The sequence below is a fragment of the Gouania willdenowi genome, chromosome 13, assembly GCF_900634775.1.
Source record: "Gouania willdenowi chromosome 13, fGouWil2.1, whole genome shotgun sequence".
NCBI lineage: Eukaryota > Metazoa > Chordata > Actinopteri > Blenniiformes > Gobiesocidae > Gouania > Gouania willdenowi.
The window spans coordinates 3,531,958-3,552,945 of record NC_041056.1 but is presented as its reverse complement, the minus strand read 5'-3'; the positions used below and the strand labels follow the sequence as shown (position 1 = coordinate 3,552,945).

The 20,988-nt window shown below is 36.4% G+C and overlaps 1 protein-coding gene across 2 annotated transcripts in view; it reads right to left on the bottom strand.

Annotated features, from left to right (window-relative positions):
• Positions 1-498: 498 nt before the first annotated feature.
• caln1 (calneuron 1) overlaps positions 499-20,988 on the bottom strand; it is a 60,747-nt gene continuing 40,257 nt past the window's right edge. For both annotated transcript variants that reach the window (XM_028464880.1, XM_028464879.1), the window contains exons 5-6: positions 8,668-8,824; positions 499-1,600 (exon numbers count right to left, since the gene is read on the bottom strand). In XM_028464880.1, the coding sequence (XP_028320681.1) occupies positions 1,473-1,600; positions 8,668-8,824 (285 nt within the window). In that variant the 3' untranslated portion in view covers positions 499-1,472. The remainder of the gene's footprint in view (positions 1,601-8,667; positions 8,825-20,988) is intronic.

Genomic DNA, 20,988 nt, shown 5'->3' with positions numbered 1-20,988 from the left:
AAATAAATAAAAAATAACTGTGAGGAAAACTTGGATTCTGACACATATTTCTAGACATTTTCTACCAAAAATAACAGAAAACTGAAAATTTTGTTAATAATTCCTGATATATGAAGGTCCGTTCAAACATTTTTCCCCCTAAAACTATGCAAATAACTCACATTATTATTACTATGCAGTAAGTAAATGTGAAGCAACATGATTCCTCTGATTATCACCTTTGTCCTGTCAATTCTAGACAACATCTGGTTCAAAATTAAACAAACATAATTGGGAATCAATTCATGAATAATTACAATAAGAATCGTTCGCACAATCTCGTTTTCACACAGTCGACATGATCTTCACTTTCCACACAATAAAACACACAAAATGAGAACATAACCACACAAAATGACGACAAATCACACAAAATGATTCAAAAACATACAAAGTGACAATAAAACAAACAAATCATAACAAAACCACACAAAATGACTCCAAAAACCATGCCATACCCATGCCATACAAAATTACAATAAAAAAACAACTAAATGACAAAAAACCCACATAAAATTACAACAAACCACACAAAATGACTTCAAAATCTCACAGAATGAAGACAAACCACATGAAATGACTTCAAAATCATACAAAATGACAATAAAATCACACAAAACAACAACTTAGACACACAAAACCCTCTGTGGAAATATTCAGATTATTGGTTATTATTCTAAATACTTTTCATGTGAAGTTTGTTCCATCTTTGTAAAAGAATAAAACTATAACTTATATATATACATATACTTAAAGGTTGGACAGTATCAGCCATGGTTGGGCAAACATTTTGGGGGCGGAGCCACGAGCAGACATAAATGCATTAACAGGTGAAAGGCGTGGCATGAAAGGCTTCCCAAGTCCGACACCACTGCTGCTTTAAAGGGTTAAACTTTAACTTGTGTCAGTTTGAGGTGTTTTTGTGACACAAAGAGAAACTCGTTGACCTTTATTTATGGATTTATCTTCACTTCTCTTCAGACTTCTGTGGACTTTTGAAAGCCAATTGTGCCAAAACCATTGTTTCCTGATGCCTGAGAGCAGATTTTCTCAGCATCAGGGTGTGTTAAAGTGTGTAGTCATCTCTCACACACACACACACACACACACACACAGAGAGCTGTGTGTGTGTGTGTGTGTGTACTCAGGCCGATCCCTTTGTTGTGTGGCTGGTGGTGATCTCTGCTCTTAGACAGTCCTCAGTTTGAACCTTATTGCATCAGGAGCGTGAGGAACGTCAGCCCTTTGTAAACGCCAGAGGAGGCGCCTCAGTTCGAAACACAAAAAACAAAACAAAAAAAAGGTCAGAATAAATCCTGGAGTGGGTTTGAGGAGACGAGGGGCCGAGTCTTTTGGAGTTAGGAGGTGATATCATCTCACCTACTGGCATGCACATGCAGGGTGGCTTTGATTCCAGCTCACAGTGAGCACAGCTACTCCATGCCGTTCCTCAGCATCTGATTGGCTGCGATGAGCATGACGCTGATGATGAAGGCCATGGCGAAGGCGCAGATGAGGCTCTTCCTCACACAGGTCTGACGGTTCTTCTTGGAGGGATGGACTGGAAGAGGGAAAGAACAGGAAATGTTAATGTCGCTGCAGATGAAATATTGAAATCAACTCTAGAAACCGATGCTGGATTCCTGAGGACGCGACCCCAACATGCTCAGGGTTTATTTTGGGTCTGGAGCCAGAGGATGTTTGGGAGAGCATTTCTTTAGTAGGTGCAAAACAAATGAGAAAATAAGGACAAAATGATTCCAAAAACATACAAAATGACAATAAAACAAACAAAATGACAACAAAACCACACAAAATGACAATAATAGCACACAAAAAGAAGATCAACCACACAAACTGACTTCAAAACCACATAAAACCACAATAAAACAAACAAAATCCACACAAAATGACAACAGAAAGAAAACAAATGACAAAAAAAAAAAAACACACAAAATGACAATAATAGCACACAAAAAGAAGATCAACCACACAAACTGACTTCAAAACCACATAAAATCACAATAAAACAAACAAAATCCAGAAACAAAACAAATGACAAAAAAAAAACACACAAAATGACAATAATAACACAAAAAGACAATGAAACAAACTAAATCACAACATAATCTACACAACATGAAAACAGACAAAAAATGACAAAAAAATTAAACAAAATGACAATAAAACACACAAAATTACATCAAACAATACAAAATTAGTTCACATCCACACAAAATGACTCCAAAATCATACAAAATGAGAAATTAGAAACACAAAACTTTGTTTTTATCTCAGTGGAAATGTTCAGATTATTGGTCATTTTTCTAAATGCTTTTTATGTGAAGTTTCTGCTGGTTTCCTGAGGACGCGACCCAAAATGCTCTGGGTTTATTTTTGGGTTTGGAGCCACAGGATGTTTGGGAGAACGTTTCTTTTGTTCAAAACAAATGAAAAAATAAGGACAGGAAACTGTCCTGCTGTTTCACGGTGAGAAAATCCAGTCATGGTTTATTATTTATGAAACTCTTTTCCTTCAGTGAAGTGTGACCCGAGGTGCTGTACATACAAAATAAACTAATCCCATTTCTCCTCGTCCTCAGCTTTATTTAGTCTGTAAAATAGATGGAATAATACAAATAAAACATGCTGATAAAAAAGAGCAATTTTAATCAGAATCAGAATCAGAATCATCTTTATTCGCCAAGTGTATGTTGTACACACGAGGAATTTGACTCGGTCAACTGTAATATGAGTAAAATAAGCTTTTTCAGTCCATCATCACTGCAGAGGCTGTGGAAGTAGAGCAATTAAAGGGAAACGCAACAATTACGATTTAGCGAAGTGGTTCCCAAACTTTTTCTGCTGCGCCCTCCTTTGAAAAATAAAAAAAAACTTTCAGCCCCGCCCCGCCCCGCCCCCCATCATGGCGCTTTAAAAAATACAATAAAATGGGTAGAAAAGTGTGATATTATTGTGGACTATCCTTCAAATCTCATTAAATTAAGAACAGTAAAGTGCAAAGAAAAAACATGCTTTCTATTTTTCATGCTCCGGGTTCTAGCCCCTCCGTCATGATGTCATGCCACCTCTAGGGGGCGCGCCCCCCAGTTTGTAAACCACAGTGATGACAACGTGATATGTGAACGCTGATTTTTTCAAACAACAATAATTAAACCATGACTAATAATAATTATATCTGTCTGTGTTTATTAACATTAATATTTTACACATTTGAATCTTTAAAAAATGCACAGTGCTTATGTATATTTTAGTTGATTATATCTATAACAGATTTAGTCGACTAATATATTAATGGCATTAGTCGACTAAAACTAGACTATAACTGAAATAGTCCTGATGACTAAATTTCGACTAAATATAAGTTGCATTTTAGTCAAAACTCAAGTAAATCAGTGACTGATGAAGATGTACAAACCCTGAGAAAAGAAGTCCTTTTGGGTGGGAGTCCTTCAACAGTCCGTGATTTACTCTCCAACTTCAGCCACCAGAGCGTGTCAGCGCACTGATTAAGGAAGAGCAAAGGTCCCTCAGGAGAGCTCTTCTTCTATGCTTCATTGTCTACTACCAAATAGCAGAGTTGGAACTGTCGCCCCCTACGGTCATAGATTATTTTGTGGTTCGTAACTGTTAATCTTTTTGGTAAAAAACTAAAGACATTTACATCCACATTGCAAATATTGAGTAGTTTCTGTGAATTTTTGTATATGGAGGACTGAGATATCTACAATAATAATTTACACAATGATGCATGTTTTAATTGACATTTTTTATTCTTATTTTCATCTTTTTGGGCCAAATCGGTTGCTCTGAAAGACCAGATTTGGCCCCCGGACCTTGAGTTTCAGTGGATATCTGAGCCTCACACACTGATGTACAGTATTTACACAAAGGAAGCATCCACACGTGCACAGAGCGATGATTAAAAAGCTGATTATACGTCTGTTACAGCTGTGACTTTCATGGGCCGCAGATGATTTCAACTCAGGTGAATAAAGGACAGATGTGGATTCTACCATCATTCACTATTGCTTCAGTAATAAATGGTGAACCAGAGGTGTAAAGAGCACTAACATATCCTACTCAAGTATAAGTACTGTTACTGGTTTGAAATCGTACTCAAGTACAAGTAAAAAGTAGCTCAATTAAATAGTATTCAAAGTAAAAGTTACTAGTTTCTTCCACCCTCCATGTTTATTTATGGTAATAAATCGTTGCCACGGTTCCCTTGCATACAGTAAACGTCTCATGTATAAACTTAAAAATGAAGAGACCAAATCTTCAACAAATGCTCCTTAGGTAAATTCTTTTTATTAAAAAAACAAGAAATACCCATAAAAGCAACTCAGTTACAGTAATGTGAGTATTTGTAGTCCGTTACTTTGACCTGTGACAGTTTTATTTTGTTGTTTCTTTTTAATTCTTTTGTTAAACGCTACAGTAATGGAAGAACAAGGAGAGGCTGAGGAGGAACCTGGAGCCTCAGGAGCTTCGTCTGATGATGAATGAGTTGAGACGAGTCACACCGTGGCAGAGGAATCGATTTCTCTGTGACTGAAGGTGTTTTGATGTGAGCGTGTAGCAGCTGCTGCTGCAGTGACTCGGGTCCTCAGGGGACGATGGATGTGATGTCTGTGTTGGTGATCCAGTGTTCATCATAAAGCGTTATTGTGTCATCGCTTCACATCGCTCCGTTTTTCAAAGGTTGATGAAGTTATCGCCTCTCGCTGACACAAGTATTGATTCACTATGGCGGGTTGTGTAACTCTATGCAAGGTGTGGGATATATCACAGATAATCACGGGGAATTCATTTCAGAAAACGCTGATTAAGCAGAGAAGCTCTGTGCTACAGTGTGCATTTTAGGACATCCTCAGGTCTCAGAGTGAGGCATCGGTTATTAGGACAACTTCTGCCCCTTGTCAAACCAAACAAACCCATGACTCAGCAAAAACCTCTGTCAAATGAAACAGCGTCACTTGTCAAACGAAATGGACTCATGACTCAGCAAAACCTCCATCAAATGAAATGGCATCAGTTGTCAAACCGAACGGACTCATGACTCAGCAAAAACCTCTGTCAAATGAAACAGCATCACTTGTCAAACCAAACGAACTCATGACTCAGCAAAAACTTCTGTCAAATGAAACGGCATCACTTGTCAAACGAAACGGACAGATGATTCAGCAAAACCTCCGTCACTCGTCAAACCAAACAGACTCATGACTCAGCAAAACCTACAGCAAATGAAAGTGTCACTTGTCAAACAAAACAGACTCATGATTCAGCAAAACCTCAGTCAAATAAAACAGTGTCACTTGTCCAATCAAACGGACTCATGACTCAGCAAAAATATCTGTCAAAGGAAACCATGTCACTTGTCAAACGAAATGGACTCATGACTCAGCAAAACCTCTGTAAAATGAAACAGCGTCACTTGTCAAACCAAACGCTGTCAAATGACTCGGCCTCAGGCTTCAAAATAAAAGTCATCTGACTCAACAGCCTGACTTATTTTGGAGAAACCGGAAATACACAACGTCATCAATTTGTGCTGCTTCGGATACGAGAGTAAGTTAAAAGCTGTTATTTTGTATTTATTTTTAAAGGTTAAGATATATACATGTTTCATTTAACTATGTATTTATTAATTTAATAATACGTTAATAACATTTAAAAAATAAAAAGGAAAGAATGGCTTTTCAACTTACTTCAAAATGTGTACTTCCAGTTCCTTCAAAATAAAACACCATGTTGTGCTTTACGTTTTTACAGCCTCAGGTTGTCGAGCTTGATGACTTTTATTTTGAAGCCTGAGGCCATTTCATTTGACTGTGTTTGGTTTGACAAGCGACGCCTTTTCATTTGACGGAGGTTTTGTTGAGTCATGAGTCCATTTGGTCTGATAAATGACAGGTTGTCCTGATACCTCACTCTGAGACCTGAAGATGTCCTGAAATGTACACACACTGTGCCCTTCCTCCAACAATAACTGCAGCCATCTGTGAGTAAAGCTGTGAGCACAGGATTAAACAGGAGAATTGACGTGAGAACAGCTCCACTTTGGCCACCATCTTACCAGAGGCTAACAGCTGTGCTAATAGCTATGTGACACTACAACATTAAGATCATTATTTCATTATAAAACCTTTCTATGAATGTATAATGTTTTCTCTCTTTCTTTTGGACGTGAAGAGCAGTTTTCTCACTGCATCGCTGACAATAAAGTCCTTCTAATTCTGATTTAGTTTCAACATCAAGAACAAAAACATCTGTGGTGTCATACGTTCATAGCGTGACTGCGCGGCTAACGTTAGGAAACATCTGAACACAGCGTGCTTTGATTGATGCCCATTGTGCTGTAGAAACGTAGAAATGTGACTTTCTCCCAGTGTTAATAATGTGAACTGCTGAGTCATCACCCTGACGGTCCCACATGTCCTAAAGGCAGAGCACCAAACTACTTTGCCATTCAGCGAGGAAGCTTGATCAGCGCCGTGTGTGGGTAAGACTGTGTGAAACTTTTTGTCGGACTGAGAATCTTGCACACGGAGCAGAACGACTCTTAAAGGAACAGAACGCGTTCCACACGAGGAGAGAGAACTTTTTCCTGGTTCTCAAACGACACAGATTAAAGCTGTTTCTGCTCATAACAGTAAACAATCAGCTGACGAGCAGATTATTATGCTAAATGTGTTTTTTTTGTTCTCGTTTTGTATAATATTTGGCATTTTTTGTATTACTTGTGGTTTTTGTGTGTTTGTGGAGTCATTTTGTGGGTTTGTTTTAGGGCCTCGTGTCTGCACTTGGTATTGCTGCCTGTCGAAAAACAAATAAGTTGTAATCGCAATTTTAAATGAAATAAGTACACGTATACACTGGATATTACGGCAAGATATTCTGAAATAGCGAGGATTCAAAGTATGACAGTGTATTAGGGCCACATTTCAATAAAATAAATAAAAAATCTGGGCACCATGAGATTAAATTTGTAATATTTTGAGAATAGAGTTATAATTATATGAGGCTAAAGTCGTAATTTTACGAGAATAAAGCTGAATCTTTAAAAACTTGTAATGGTATAGCGTTCAGAATATTAGTGAATGCAACAAACATCGATAGCCATTAAATCAACCATTTCCAGCCACAAATATTACCACTTTAATCTCGTAATGCACATATTTTCAATCATTTTAATGTGGCCCTAATACGCCGTCGTATCAAAGAAATGAATAAGGTTGATTTAAAGAGGCAGAATTATGAAAAAAATCACTTTATAATGGTTTTTCTACAGTGATATACATTCCTTTAGCCTCATCCAGAGGGCCAACGTTGAAAAAGTTCTGTTTCCTCCCTCCCTTGTTATTCCACATTTTGTAAGTCAGCTCCAAACGGGTCAGTTGGATTTTTCTCGCGTTGTGACATCACCTAGCGGAAACTCCTCCTCCTCCTCCTACCGTATAAGAATGTGAGCTCCTCCCTCTCCAACTACCACACAGCTAAAATTAACACTGTGGTTTAATATAGAATATATATTATATTGTCATATATGTAAAGCTACATACACAAAATGTGTTCTCTGCATTGAACCCCTCCCTGAGGAGCAGTGAGCAGCCACGGTGTCGCTCCCAGGGAGCAGTTACAATCAGTTCCACTTTTAGTACCCGTTACACCGCCTAGTTTCACCTTTGAGATGATCTGACGTGTTTATGACCCAATGAACAAAACAGTGGACTATCATCTTAAATGGACTATTCCTTTAATCAGTAGTGGAGAGGATGATGACGCAGCAGCTCTGGTGAATGTTTGAAGCAGCTGAAACAGCTGATTGACTCAGCTGCTGCTGCTGCACTGCACACACACCCTAAAACAGTGTTTGTCTGACTCACAATCACAATAGCCGCTTAAATAGCCATGTGTTTTACTGTATTGTGCCGTTTTTTGGCTGAAAACAATAACAAATGTGAGCATAGCAAAAGAAAATTGCTTTGTTATCAGCTGTTGTGTGGAGTCAGAATCTACAGACACACCTACTCGTGATTATGCATAAGTAGACCCCAAAACAGCCTGTTTTTAGACCTGCTCAGAAAGAGTTTGGGAAAATAAACCTTTAATACTATGTTGTTGGGGTTCTTAAAACAAATGAAGAAGGGTGAAAAATAGCAAAATACTGGACTTTAAAAAAAACAAAGGTGTTTTTATGTTCAAGTGTCCCATGGTATTTTATTTTTCACCTTTGTCTGATTCTCATTGACGTCTGTATTATTCCCTTTGCCGCGGTGATTTTTCTCAGTAATCGCTGACAGTTAGCACACACTGGGAACTCGTGCTACAACACAAAGTCTCCGAGGCGCACGATCCCCCCAAAAAAGGCCTTGGATGCTTCCTGTTTTCCCTCTGCTCTGATTCAATCATCGTGGATGAGCAGCTTTGCCGAGCGAGTTTATTCATTATTAATCGTGGCCACTTGAGGATGAACAGGTGACCAGCTGACATCGGTCCCCTGAAATACCCCGCATTAATAAACCAGCACACACACACACACACACACACACACACACACACACACACACACACACACACACACACACCCACACACACACTCACCTCCCTCAAACTCCGTCTGACAGTTCCCAGAGTTTTCCTTCAGGCTCTCTTCCTCGTTGATGATGATGTTCTCGATGTCCTTCATGGTCAGATGGTCTCTGAAAGCGTAGAACAGGATGTGTTTCAGCTCCTCCAGGCTGATCTGCTGCATGTCGAACTGTGGAAGGAAGGAAGCAAACAGGAGAATTAACAATGAAATGACTCTAAAAGGTCGGCGACCTTTAACGTCACAAGAGCTCCTCCCACTAAACGACAGGCGACAGAGAATCGCAAATCAATCACTGTTTACAAATTAAAATACTAAAAATAACTTCAAAAAGCAAAGAATACACATAACTACAACAAAAACATAGAAAAACTACTGCAAAAAGTAAAAAAATGACCCAAAAAACATAGTTAGACAACAAAAATACACAAAACGACAAGTAGAATATACAAAATGACTCCAAAAACACACACAACAGCAAAAATACACAAACAAATCCAACAATAGAACATAAACACACAAATTTCCAGAAAAATACTTGAAATGACTCGAAAAAGACAACAAAAATGCTCAAAATGTTAACAAAGAGGAAAATACACAAAACTACAAAATTTATCCAAAAACACACAAAATGACAGAAAAATACACAAAAAGAAAAAGAAAAGAGAAAAATACACAAAAATATAACACAGAAATAAAATGACAAAAAAATACACAAAAAAAAGTCTCCAAATGATGAGTAAAAGAAACATAAAGACTCAAAATAACAACAACATACTATTATTATACAAAACTACACACAAGACATCACACACAGGAAAAAAATAACTCCAAAAACAAACAAAAGGGTGGTTAAAAAAATGACAGCAAAAACAAAAATACACAAAACTACAACAAAATGACTCAAAAAACATAAAAAGTCTCCAAATTACGTGTAAAAGAAAAAACTACAACATACTGAAATCATAAATTTCCTGAAAAACAGTAGTCTGAATAAATAAAACCTTAACGTATTATTTAAAAAGAAGACAAAATGAACTTGCTGAAATTACTACGCGCAACTCAAGAAAACATCAAAGCGATCAGCAGACGCCTCTGAAGAAGACTGACAGTTGATAGTAGAAACATGTCAGGAGATCAAAGTGGATTTTCCTGAAAAAGGTTTTCTGAATAAATGAAACCTGAACATGTTTTTCTTAGTGATGTTGTGGTGAAACTGACTTCTGTTCACAACCAGTGAACACTCAATGACACAGTCACCATTTAACACGAGACACCAGTGGATTTAAAGCATTACTTGTGTTCCTCAGTGTGTTCCTCAGTGTGTTCCTCTGTGTGTTCCTCTGTGTGTTCCTCAGTGTGTTCCTCTGTGTGTTCCTCTGTGTGTTCCTCAATGTGTTCCTCAGTGTGTTCCTCTGTGTGTTCCTCAGTGTGTTCCTCTGTGTGTTCCTCAATGTGTTCCTTTGTGTGTTCCTCAGTGTGTTCCTAAGTGTGTTCCTCTGTGTGTTTCTCTGTGTTCCTCAGTGTGTTCCTTTGTGTGTTCCTTTGTGTGTTCCTTTGTGTGTTCCTCAGTGTGTTCCTCAGTGTGTTCCTTTGTGTGTTCCTCAGTGTGTTCCTCAGTGTGTTCCTTTGTGTGTTCCTCAGTGTGTTCCTCAGTGTGTTCCTCAGTGTGTTCCTCTGTGTGTTTCTCTGTGTGTTCCTCAGTGTGTTCCTTTGTGTGTTCCTCAGTGTGTTCCTCAGTGTGTTCCTTTGTGTGTTCCTTTGTGTGTTCCTCTGTGTGTTCCTTTGTGTTGTTGTGTGTTGGTTTCAGAAAACCTCTGCATTAAAGTAGAAATAACACAAACATACAAAAACATTTCAGTAAATGATTGAAGTGATGATGAGCATTAGAAGTCATGTGCAGTCATCACACACACACACACACACACACACACACACACACACACTGATTAAAAGGGGTGTGCTGCTGCTTGTCCTGTGAAAGTCTCTGATTTATGGTTTGGTTTCAGGATTTGTACAAATCAATAGAAACGCAACGTGCAACGATTCCCAAAGGTGAGAACGACCAGGTTCTGTAAAAATACTTTATCTGGGGAAAAACAGAACTAATAATTCTAGCATCAAACACATACACAAACAAACCCTAGGGAAGATTTGAGGTGGCGTGCCTTATTAAGTCTCACTGCACGATTATCGCATCGTTGCAAAAAAACCTCCAAATCTATTTTTTTAACAAAAAAAAAAAAAAAACTAAAACATTTAATTGCGCTAACATATGCATAGCACATAAATGCCTGGTCACTAGGTGTCAGTGAACCACATCAGACCTTGTTAAACTACCTCATTACTCTATGCATTTTAGCTGGAAGTTGATTGCACGATTGCATGATAAATCTAAATGTTGAATCTAAATGCTGAATCTAAATCTAAATTGTAAATCTAAATCTAAATGTTAAATCTAAATTTTGAATCTAAATTTTGAATCTATATTTAAATGTTAAATCTAAATTTTGAATCTAAATTTTGAATCTAAATCTAAATTTTAAATCTTAATGTTGAATCTAAATATCAACCCTAAATGTTGAATCTAAATCTAAATTTTAAATCTAAATTTTAAATATTAAATCAAAATGTTAAATATTAAATCTGAATATAAATTTTAAATCTAAATGTTAAATATAAAATCTAAATGTTAAATGTTAAATATAAAATCTAAATGTTAAATGTTAAATCTAAATGTTTAATCTTAAATCTAAATGTTAAATTTGAATCTAAATCTAAATGTTACATCTAAATGTTAAATGTACATTTACAATGCTAAATGTTAAATCTAAATGTTAATGTACATTTACAATGCTAAATGTTAAATCTAAATGTTAAATGTACATTTACAATGCTAAATGTTCAATCTAAATGTTAAATGTTAAATCTGAATGTTGAATCTAAATCTAAATCTTAAGTCACATTGTAAATCTTAAATCTAAATGTTAAATCTGAATCTAAATATAAATGTCACGGGTTAAAATAAATATTTAGCTAATATCCAAATTCACTGGAAGTACCATTTAGATTTAGATTAAACATTGACATATTTTTACAAGAAAAGTAAATATCCCAAATTTCACAAATATTGCTGTAAATCTGGTAAAAAGTAACATTAAAAAAAATTCACATACATTTTTTGAACATGGTTTGTTGCTAAATGTTGCTGTTTATATGAGGCTGTAGTTATGGGAGTGGTCAGAGAGGAGTACTGTACCGTAACTCATAGTCATCATCCACAAATTAACTAAATGGATATTAATTCCTAAACATTTCAGAATTCATGGCTGAATCATTATTGTTGCACTTTATCAAACAGATGAAACACTGACCTCCACCTTAGCATTAGCTGCACTAATGAATCCTGATGAAAACACATTAGCATCCACAGTACGACTGAGGCAGAAATACTAATGACATCGATGGAAAGTGAAAGTGATACATGCTGTGATTTATGTAATAATCAACAGGCCATTATTCACCCTCACTGCATTAACAATAATCATAATAATAATGAAGTGGATTTACATAGTGCCTTTCATAGAGAGTTTTACACTGCATTATTGCACAGTGGTGGTAAGCTACTGTTGGAGCCACAGCTGCTGCAGACTGAAGGAAGCGAGGCTGCCATAGTGAATGAGGAGCAGCAACAACGTGTGAGTTAAAGAGCATTTACTGTAAAAACACACAAATCAATCTAAAATAAGCACAAAATAACAAAAACATGGTACACACGGCCAGTAAAATACACAAAATGATTCCAAAGACACACAAAACCACAACCAAAATACACACAGTGACAGAAAAATACACAAAATTAATTAAAAAAAAAACACAAACAATAGCAACAACAAAATTACACAATTACAGAAAAAATACACAAAAAGATGTAACAACAAAGAAAATGACTCCAAAAACACACAAATTTCCTGCGAAAACATGACTTTTACTCAAGTCATTTTTTATGGAGGACTTTAACTTTTTTATCAAAGTCATTTGCGGTTATTGTGTTTGTATTTGTACTTTTGTGGTACTTTCTACACCTGTACGTATCACACACATTGTTGCCCATCTCAGTTTGAGCCGACTGGTCCAAAATGTTTGCTCTCACCTTCACTTCTTGGCTGAACATCCAAAAACAAAGGGAAGAGAAAACCAGAAGCCAGTGATGGAGCGATCAATGGATAATGAGATCATTGAGTGTTGGTGATTAATCAGAGAAGTGACTGTACGGAGGCACGAGGGCAGCTTCAGGGTCACGCCTCTCATTAGCAGCATTAAAAGGAGGGAGCAGCAGGTGGAGAAAACAAGCTGATCAAACACAACCCGCAGCACAAACGTCTTGTTTCTCTGTCTCTGCACTGAGCAGCAAAACATCAGCATAACAGTCTTTTTGTGTGTATTTATCTTGTCATTTTGAAAATCTTTCATTTTTAATTATCTTTTGTTTCATGAATTTTCTGTCATTTTGTTGCCATTTTGTGCATCTTTGCTCTCGTTTTGTATGTTTGGTGTATTTTCACAGTGTGATGAATCTGTCATGTTTTTAAATGTCTTATTTTCTGTCGTTTTACGTGTTTATGTTGTCATTTTGTGTATATTTGTTCTTGTTTTGTGTTGGCGGAGTAATTTTGTGTTATTTTGTAAATCTGTTGTCTTTCTAAATATCTTTTCTTTTGTGTATTTTCTGCTGTTTTGTGTTTAGTATGTTGTTATTTTTGTGATATTTGTGTATCTTTGTTGTTGTTTTGTGTATATTCTGTCATATTGTGTATTTTTATTGTCGTTTTGTGTATTTATGTTGTCATTTTGTGTATTTTTATTGTCGTTTCATGTATTTATGTTGTCATGTTGTGTATTTTTGTTCTCGTTTTGTGTGTTTCCGAGTCATTTTGGGCTTCAGAACTCATCTTTTCTTCAATGATGATGTTTTTTTCCTACATTTACTGTTGATTTCTAAACAGGTCTAAATCTTCCATTGTTCTTTTGACTTGATTATTCCATCCAAATGTTGCATTTTTAATCACATACTGTAAAACGCATTAAGTTGCATTGTGTGTGAAAAGCGCGATATAAATAAATAAGACAAAAGAGCTCTCGCTCTTCTTCTGTGGTGCATTTGCTTTGTGGGTTTGGCGACAAAGACGCTCTGAAACACCACAACACATTTCTCACACAACCCCATGTCAGGGCAAAAATTGTTAGTTATGTTTATTAACATATTTACTCATAGACCTTATTCTTTTTAAGGCTTTAAGTTGAGACCTTTTATTTCTGCTGTCTCATGTTTTCTGCTCTCTTCTCGAGGTCAGCTTCCCAAAACACATCTTATCCCTCAGACACAGTGGCATCACACACTCACATGCCTACACACACTCACATAGTCACACATATACACCCAATACACATCCATTCATACACACAAACACCATACACGCACACACCTCCAACACTCACGACAATCAGGAGATACCAGAGAACTGGTTGTTTTGACCTAAAGAAGAAACTGTCTCTTTTCACCCTCTTCTTTCACCTCCTCTGTCCTCTTTATCTCCTGGGGGGAGGAGGGAGGGGGACTGAGGGGGAATATACGTGATGAGTTAGAACTGTGGGCCACTCTGTCATCGGCCGTCCGCCCAGGGCGGTCACTAATTTTTGTCCATCTTTGTACTCCTTTTTATTTAGTTTTATAATAAACCTTTTTTATAAAATCATCAATGCCTCGCCTGGACTCCATCATTCAACCAGAGCAATAAATCATGTTTCCAAATGAGGTCAACCGCAAATTTGCCGTAACACCCATCCACAGCTGATAACACTTGCATTGTAATATTTGATCTGGGTTTATAAATACTAATTAGATTGGGTAAATAAATCATTCACACAGTCACCATCTAAAGGAAGAACACAAACCAAGAATAAATGTATGAATCACATTTATTTATTTATCTGAATAATATCCACCGTTCAAGTAATTTTAGTATTATTTATGCCATAGTACATAGTCATCTTAAATGTGTAAATCCTTGTTTTAATCAGAAATAAAAAGGGTTGAAAGTGACCAAAAATGGTGGAAAAAAGGTGGTAAATTGGGAGTTTTAAAAACACATAAATTGGTTGAAAGTTACATATTAGATTGGCCAAAAAAAGACAGAAAAAGTGGTAAAAACAGTTCAATATTGGAACAATTAGTTTAAACTGCAAAAAAATGGGCATGATAAATTGTGAATCTGGTTAAATTGGCAAAAATAAGCATGAAATATGGTGAAAAGAGGTTAAAAGTCGCAATAATTGGGTCAAAATATGCTACATTAGGTAGAAAAAGTGGTGGAAAGTGTTTTTACTGTAAGTGCTGAAAATTTCTTACAAGTGGAAAAAATGTGCAAAGGCATGGAAATTTGTTGAAGTGACAGAAATGGGAATGGGAATGGGTAATGTAGCAAAAATGCATTAAAGAAGCAAAAATATGGCAAGAAAAAGTGACGAAAATAGGTAAAAATTTGACAAGTTTGGTTTAGTAAATAAGCAAAAATGGGTTGAAATTGTTAAAAGATATATATTCTTAGTTTATTGAAGGCATCTGGCGACCCCCTCCCCGTGTCTCGAGACGCCAAATGAGGTCCTGCTCACTACATTTTTATTGACTGATGCTATGCATTAGCATCAATCAATAAAGAAAGAAAGACATTAAAAAAAATTGAGAGAAACTGTCTGAAAACATGATTTCCTTCATCCAACGTTACCTGGATTAAAAACGTCTGTAGAACAAAGAACTTTTTCATTTGTTTCCTGTGTTTTGAGGTCGGATTAAATTCATCAGAGACAGAAACTAAAGTGTCTCTGTTTTCCATTAGTGCTGACTTCTAATTCATGTAGAGCCGTTGGTCGTCGTTATCTTTTACTGTGACTCACTTTCAAAGCATGAAAACTAATGAGCGGTGCCTTTGAAGCCACTCCCTCATCTCCTGATTGAGTTTTGAAGTAGTTGATGATGTTACAGCGCCCTGATCAACAGGCCCATATGTTCACGTCGCTCTGCTGACGTAAGACTTCATCAGACATCGCTCAGGATGAGGAGACACTGCAGCACTAACAGAATGAACACTGACTGTGTTGGAACGTCGTGGGAATCACAGCTGGTGTTATGGTTTAAGCGGTGACCGTTTTACCTGCCAACCGAATTCTGTTAGCGCAGCTCGTTGCTGTGGTAACGGCCTGGACAGCACTTTTATCGCTACAATGACGCGTCAATGGCCACAGTTACGTGATGTTTTTTTTAATTTGGAATTAGTTATTCTGAATTCAATCATTCGGAATTAAAGTGTTTTGCTCCAGAAACTCCAGAAAACAATAACTAGGAATAAATATTTACTCCCTGGTAAAGACAGTAGCTCAATGATAAACTTACAGCCTGTGCAGCCGTATGGGAACGTGTTTCCTCTGTCTCTGGGTCTTAGTATCACCCGTCTGATGAAGCCTGTGTGTTTAATAAATCCATGTGTCTGTGTTAATGTCTGCACGTTTATACCTCCGTCCATCCTCTTTTTTCATTATATCAGAGCAGAAAAAGTTGGGGAACCACTGCTGTAGCTAAAGCTAGTTTTACCCCTAGAATTGAAAGGTTAGCTCTGGTACGAGTCAATCACCTGTCGGCTCCAATTTTCTGTGATTACGAAAAATGAGCAGAAGTCACCGACTTAACTTTCTGAAACCGAAATAATTTCATGACGAGGAATATAACGTCCACATGCGGCCCCCGTGCCACCTATTTATAAACGGCCCTTAAAGTAAATAGTTGAAAAACACAAAACGACAGAAAAATACACAGAATGAGAAAAAAAATAACTCAAATAACTCATAGAAGGACTTTAATAACACATAAAACTAAAACAAAAATACACAAAATATCTAACAACCCCCCCCCCAAAAAAAAACATATAAAAATACACCAACAAAGAAAATACAAAAATACAAAACGACAACAAAACCCTTTATTGTTTCCTAAATGAATACTCTAATTTTTGCGCCCCTTGTTGTAATAAAAGTTTCCTGTCTCTGGAAAATACTTTCATCTTCATGTTTGAGGAGATTTTTGTACATTTTCACCATATTTTCACATTAAACCTGACTTTAAATGTGTGGCAAGTTGACAGCAAAATTTAGGGCTAAAATAACTGACATGAAGATAGATTCTGCTTTATTTGACTTTACGTTCATATGTAACCTTGCACTCATTATGCATAATTAATTCTAAAATGATTTCAGCCAAAACCCAAATGACGACTACAAGGACAAGTCAATGAAAAAAACGCTCCATGACTGAACAAAACAGAACTTCAATCAATCTACAAGAAAATTAAAATCAATTTCTTCCAAAGTGTTGCGTGTCCTTTACAGAAAGTCATCGTTAAAATTAATGACGAGGGAGTCGTCATGAATAATACACGGAGCTGCCATGGCTTGTGTTTTGCTCGCTCAGCGTAGTTCACTGCTAAGTTTAAGAGTTTGATCTGAAACCTTTGGACCAGCTTTGATTTAGTCGCAGATCAAAGCAAATAAATAAAGAGAAATGTTCCTCACAGAGACTTAAAATGGCCGGAGGCGACAAGAGTGAAGACGTCCAGGTGAAAAGTAGAAGAAGAAGTGGGTGATTCTTTTTTTTTGGAGACGTAATAAAGATGTCATTACCATTAATGGCTTTTCTACTATTACTTACTTTTCAGTGACATTTTCAATACTTTCTAGCCACGCTTTTGTTCTTTACTGCACATCATTTAAAGGGTAGCAGCACTAGTAATGTTTACAACATCAAATGTGTTAATTGCAATAAACTTAAGATTTATTCCGAACGCAATTTTAAAGTACTTTTTTCCAACATTTTGATTCCTTAAAATACAATCCATCATCGTTTACAGCTATAATATTTAAATTAAATCCACATTCAGCCTTTGATTTTTATCTTTATTTAGGTTTTTATAGATTTTCTCCACATTTTCTCTAATATCGTTTCATCTATTACAACAAAAAACACAAAATGAGTCCAAAAAACCACACACAACCACAACAAAAATACACACAGGGACAGAAAAATACATAAAATTACACAGAAACACACAATTTGTGACAGTAAAGATACACAAATACAGAGAAATAGAAGAAATGAGAGAAATACTACACAAAATGCCTCCAAAAACACACGCAACCACAACAAAAATATACACAAGGGACAGAAAAATACACAAAATGACAGTAAAGATACACAAACACAAAAACAAGCGCACAAAAACACAACAAAAAACAAACTAAACCCTTCGTTCTTTCTTTGGCTTAAAGGGTACCTGTACGTAGCATGTATCTAACATAAAATATGTTTAATACTGTATATTACCAAAAATATATTGCTAAATATGTTTTTTATTTTAAAAAAAAAAACAAACATTTGAATTACTTTTTTTGGTCTGATTTTATTCCCTAAAATACATTCCATGGAGAACCATGACTGGTTGTGACGTTGACTTGTTTACGTCTTAGTGTTTAAATTAAATCCACGTTCTGCCTTTGATCTTTCTTTTTATTTAGGCTTTTGTTGATTTTCTCCACATTTTCTTTAATATTGTCTTATTTATTACTACGGGAAACACAAAATGACTCCAAAATAATAACAGCACAACCACAACAAAAATATAGACGTTTTCAATTACGTCATCATTTAGACTGTGTACAAGTAAATATGCTTAACTATTTTGTAAGTTATTTAAGTTTTTAAAGCACAGTGTACATATACTATGATTTATGGAACTCTCCTAAACCCTTCACTGTGTCTTGAACTTTGGTTCCCTAAGTTTTAATCTACAAATACAAAACAATGAGTGTAGTTTAAAGTGGAATAAAAAATAGAAATAAACACTATGCAGCTTTAATGTACAATAACAAGTAAATACAGTGTCCTTTGTAAAATGTAGCTAATTATTGTTTCATGTGATAAAATGGTCTCAGCATTAAATAATCCTGTTTCAATACATTACAAAAAAAGATAATTTTTAATAATTCCAGCTAGTTAATTTGGTCTTCTTTTGTGAATAATATGTTAAGGTTTAATTTATTCAGACAAGATGTCTGAATAAATGAAGCCATAAAATATTAATAGTACTGTTAGTTTGTGGTGAATTTGTCCAAAAAACGGGCTAAAAAGGAACTAAGAAATGTTTTGTTTTATTGTTAAATCATTGCGAGTATCCCGTGCAATGTGCTCCTGTACCCCTAGGGGTACACATACCCCTGATTGGGAACCACTGACCGATGAAAACTCATCCAGAGGTTGTTGGAAGTGCTTTTATTTCTTTTTGTGGGACTAAAAACCCTTGAAGGACATGATTCTGGCACCAGATAAAACCTTTGTAGTTTTCTGACACAATTACAGGACATGGCTCGCCGCCGTTAGCACAAAAGGACTCATTCTAATGTTGCTAATTCACAACAATCTCCCTCAAAACTGTGTTTGACGGAGGACGTGGAGGACGTTTGTGTGTGGAGCAGAAAGATGGTGGCGTGCACGTGAGCTGTTGATCAGTGCTAAACTGTTCTGCATCGCCCTCATTGACATTCATGACCATGTCCGGCTAAAAGGGAAATAGCATTTTCTCTCTTCACTGCATGTGTTTACATCCTGCTCAGTAGCTTTGGATCCATCAAACCTTCTCTCTTGGAGCAGGACTTCTGACCACCAGCGTTCCTCCCTTTAAAATTCAGCCATTAATAAGACGGCTCGTTTGGTGCTGACATCAGTGCAAATAACGAGGGCAGGAACACATTATTTTTCCCAACATTTAATCAATTGTATAAGTAGACCTAACGGACGTAGCCTTGAGAAGAGAAGATATACGGATGTTGTAACCGTCTGCGAGGACACCTGGGTGGGAGCGTTGGGATGATCTCATTAAAAAATACAATTTGAACTGATTTACTGACCCACAAAGTTAGTCTCGGGACCGCCAAACCAAGTTCTTTAGGGAACCTCCACTGTTTTTACAAACGTGGCCTAAAATCTTTAAAATGTACTTATGAATAGATCTATGCTTAACAAAGCACATTATTATACACCATATTCATTTTAATAACTTTTGAAAATGGGACTACTTTACTGTTTTAGAGCCTGTGTTCCGCCATCTTGAAATCACATGATTGATGATGTCACAGGGCCCCACTGCCTGTAAACATCCTATTGTTTTCTATTGGGGTGAAACATTTAGCCTGATTTTTAAATAATTTAGCAGCTTTTTAGGGTCAAAATGCCATTTTATGCTACTTTTGTTTGCTATAAATAATTAGGAAAAGTTAAAGATGCCGATGTAAACTCTGTTATGTTACCCGAAAGAGGATGAAAACAGTTGTGCCGCAAAAAACGGTTCCAACTCTGCGGTTCGGTAGTAGACAATGAAGCAGAACTTCTGTCTCAGGGTTTGTGTGTCTTCACAGTCCGTGATTTACTCGCTAACTTCAGCTACCTGAGCGTGTCAGATGCACACTCTTTAGGAGAGCTCTTCTTCTCTGCAGTCACAGATGTATTTTTGGGTACAACTGTTTTTATTCTCTTTCAGTAAACAAAAGAGGTTTACACTGACATTTTTAATTTTCCTGATTATTTAGATCAAATTGACATTTTGACTGAATAAGCTGCTAAATTATCTGTGTGCCCACCATGCATCCTTAAAAAATATCCAGATATAGTAAACATCTGAGTATTTATCGCGTATTCAATCTTTTCATGCTATCTAATGTGAACGCACTACATACTCATTTAGACGTCAGACTTAGTATGAATAGTACAGTACGTTAGGATGACATTTACAACACAGCCATTGTCGAGTGAAGCAAAGTAAGAAATTATGGTAAAAATTAAGTAAAAACACTTCTATGCATCCGTCTACAGGACTCCATATCCCACAATGCAATTTCAGATAAACACTATGTCTTTATCCGATAAAAATGATCGTCTCCGTTAGCTTTAAGTAGCTACATGCTAACATGCTAATGTATATCATTTAACTCACTAACCTGTTAGCTTTCAGTTAAAGCTAGCAGTGTCTGATGCTCATACCTCCATTCAGAACTAGACGACCAAAAATGTCTATCACGGTATTTTAATAAATTCTAACGGTTTCACGGTACATGACGGTGTTTTTTTTTTCATGCATAATCAGGTGTTCACAGCATTTTCTACTGGTTGAGAGAGAAATGACTGCAGTAGAATGACTTAGGATGGTCTATTTTACTGTCATGATGAGTGAATATTG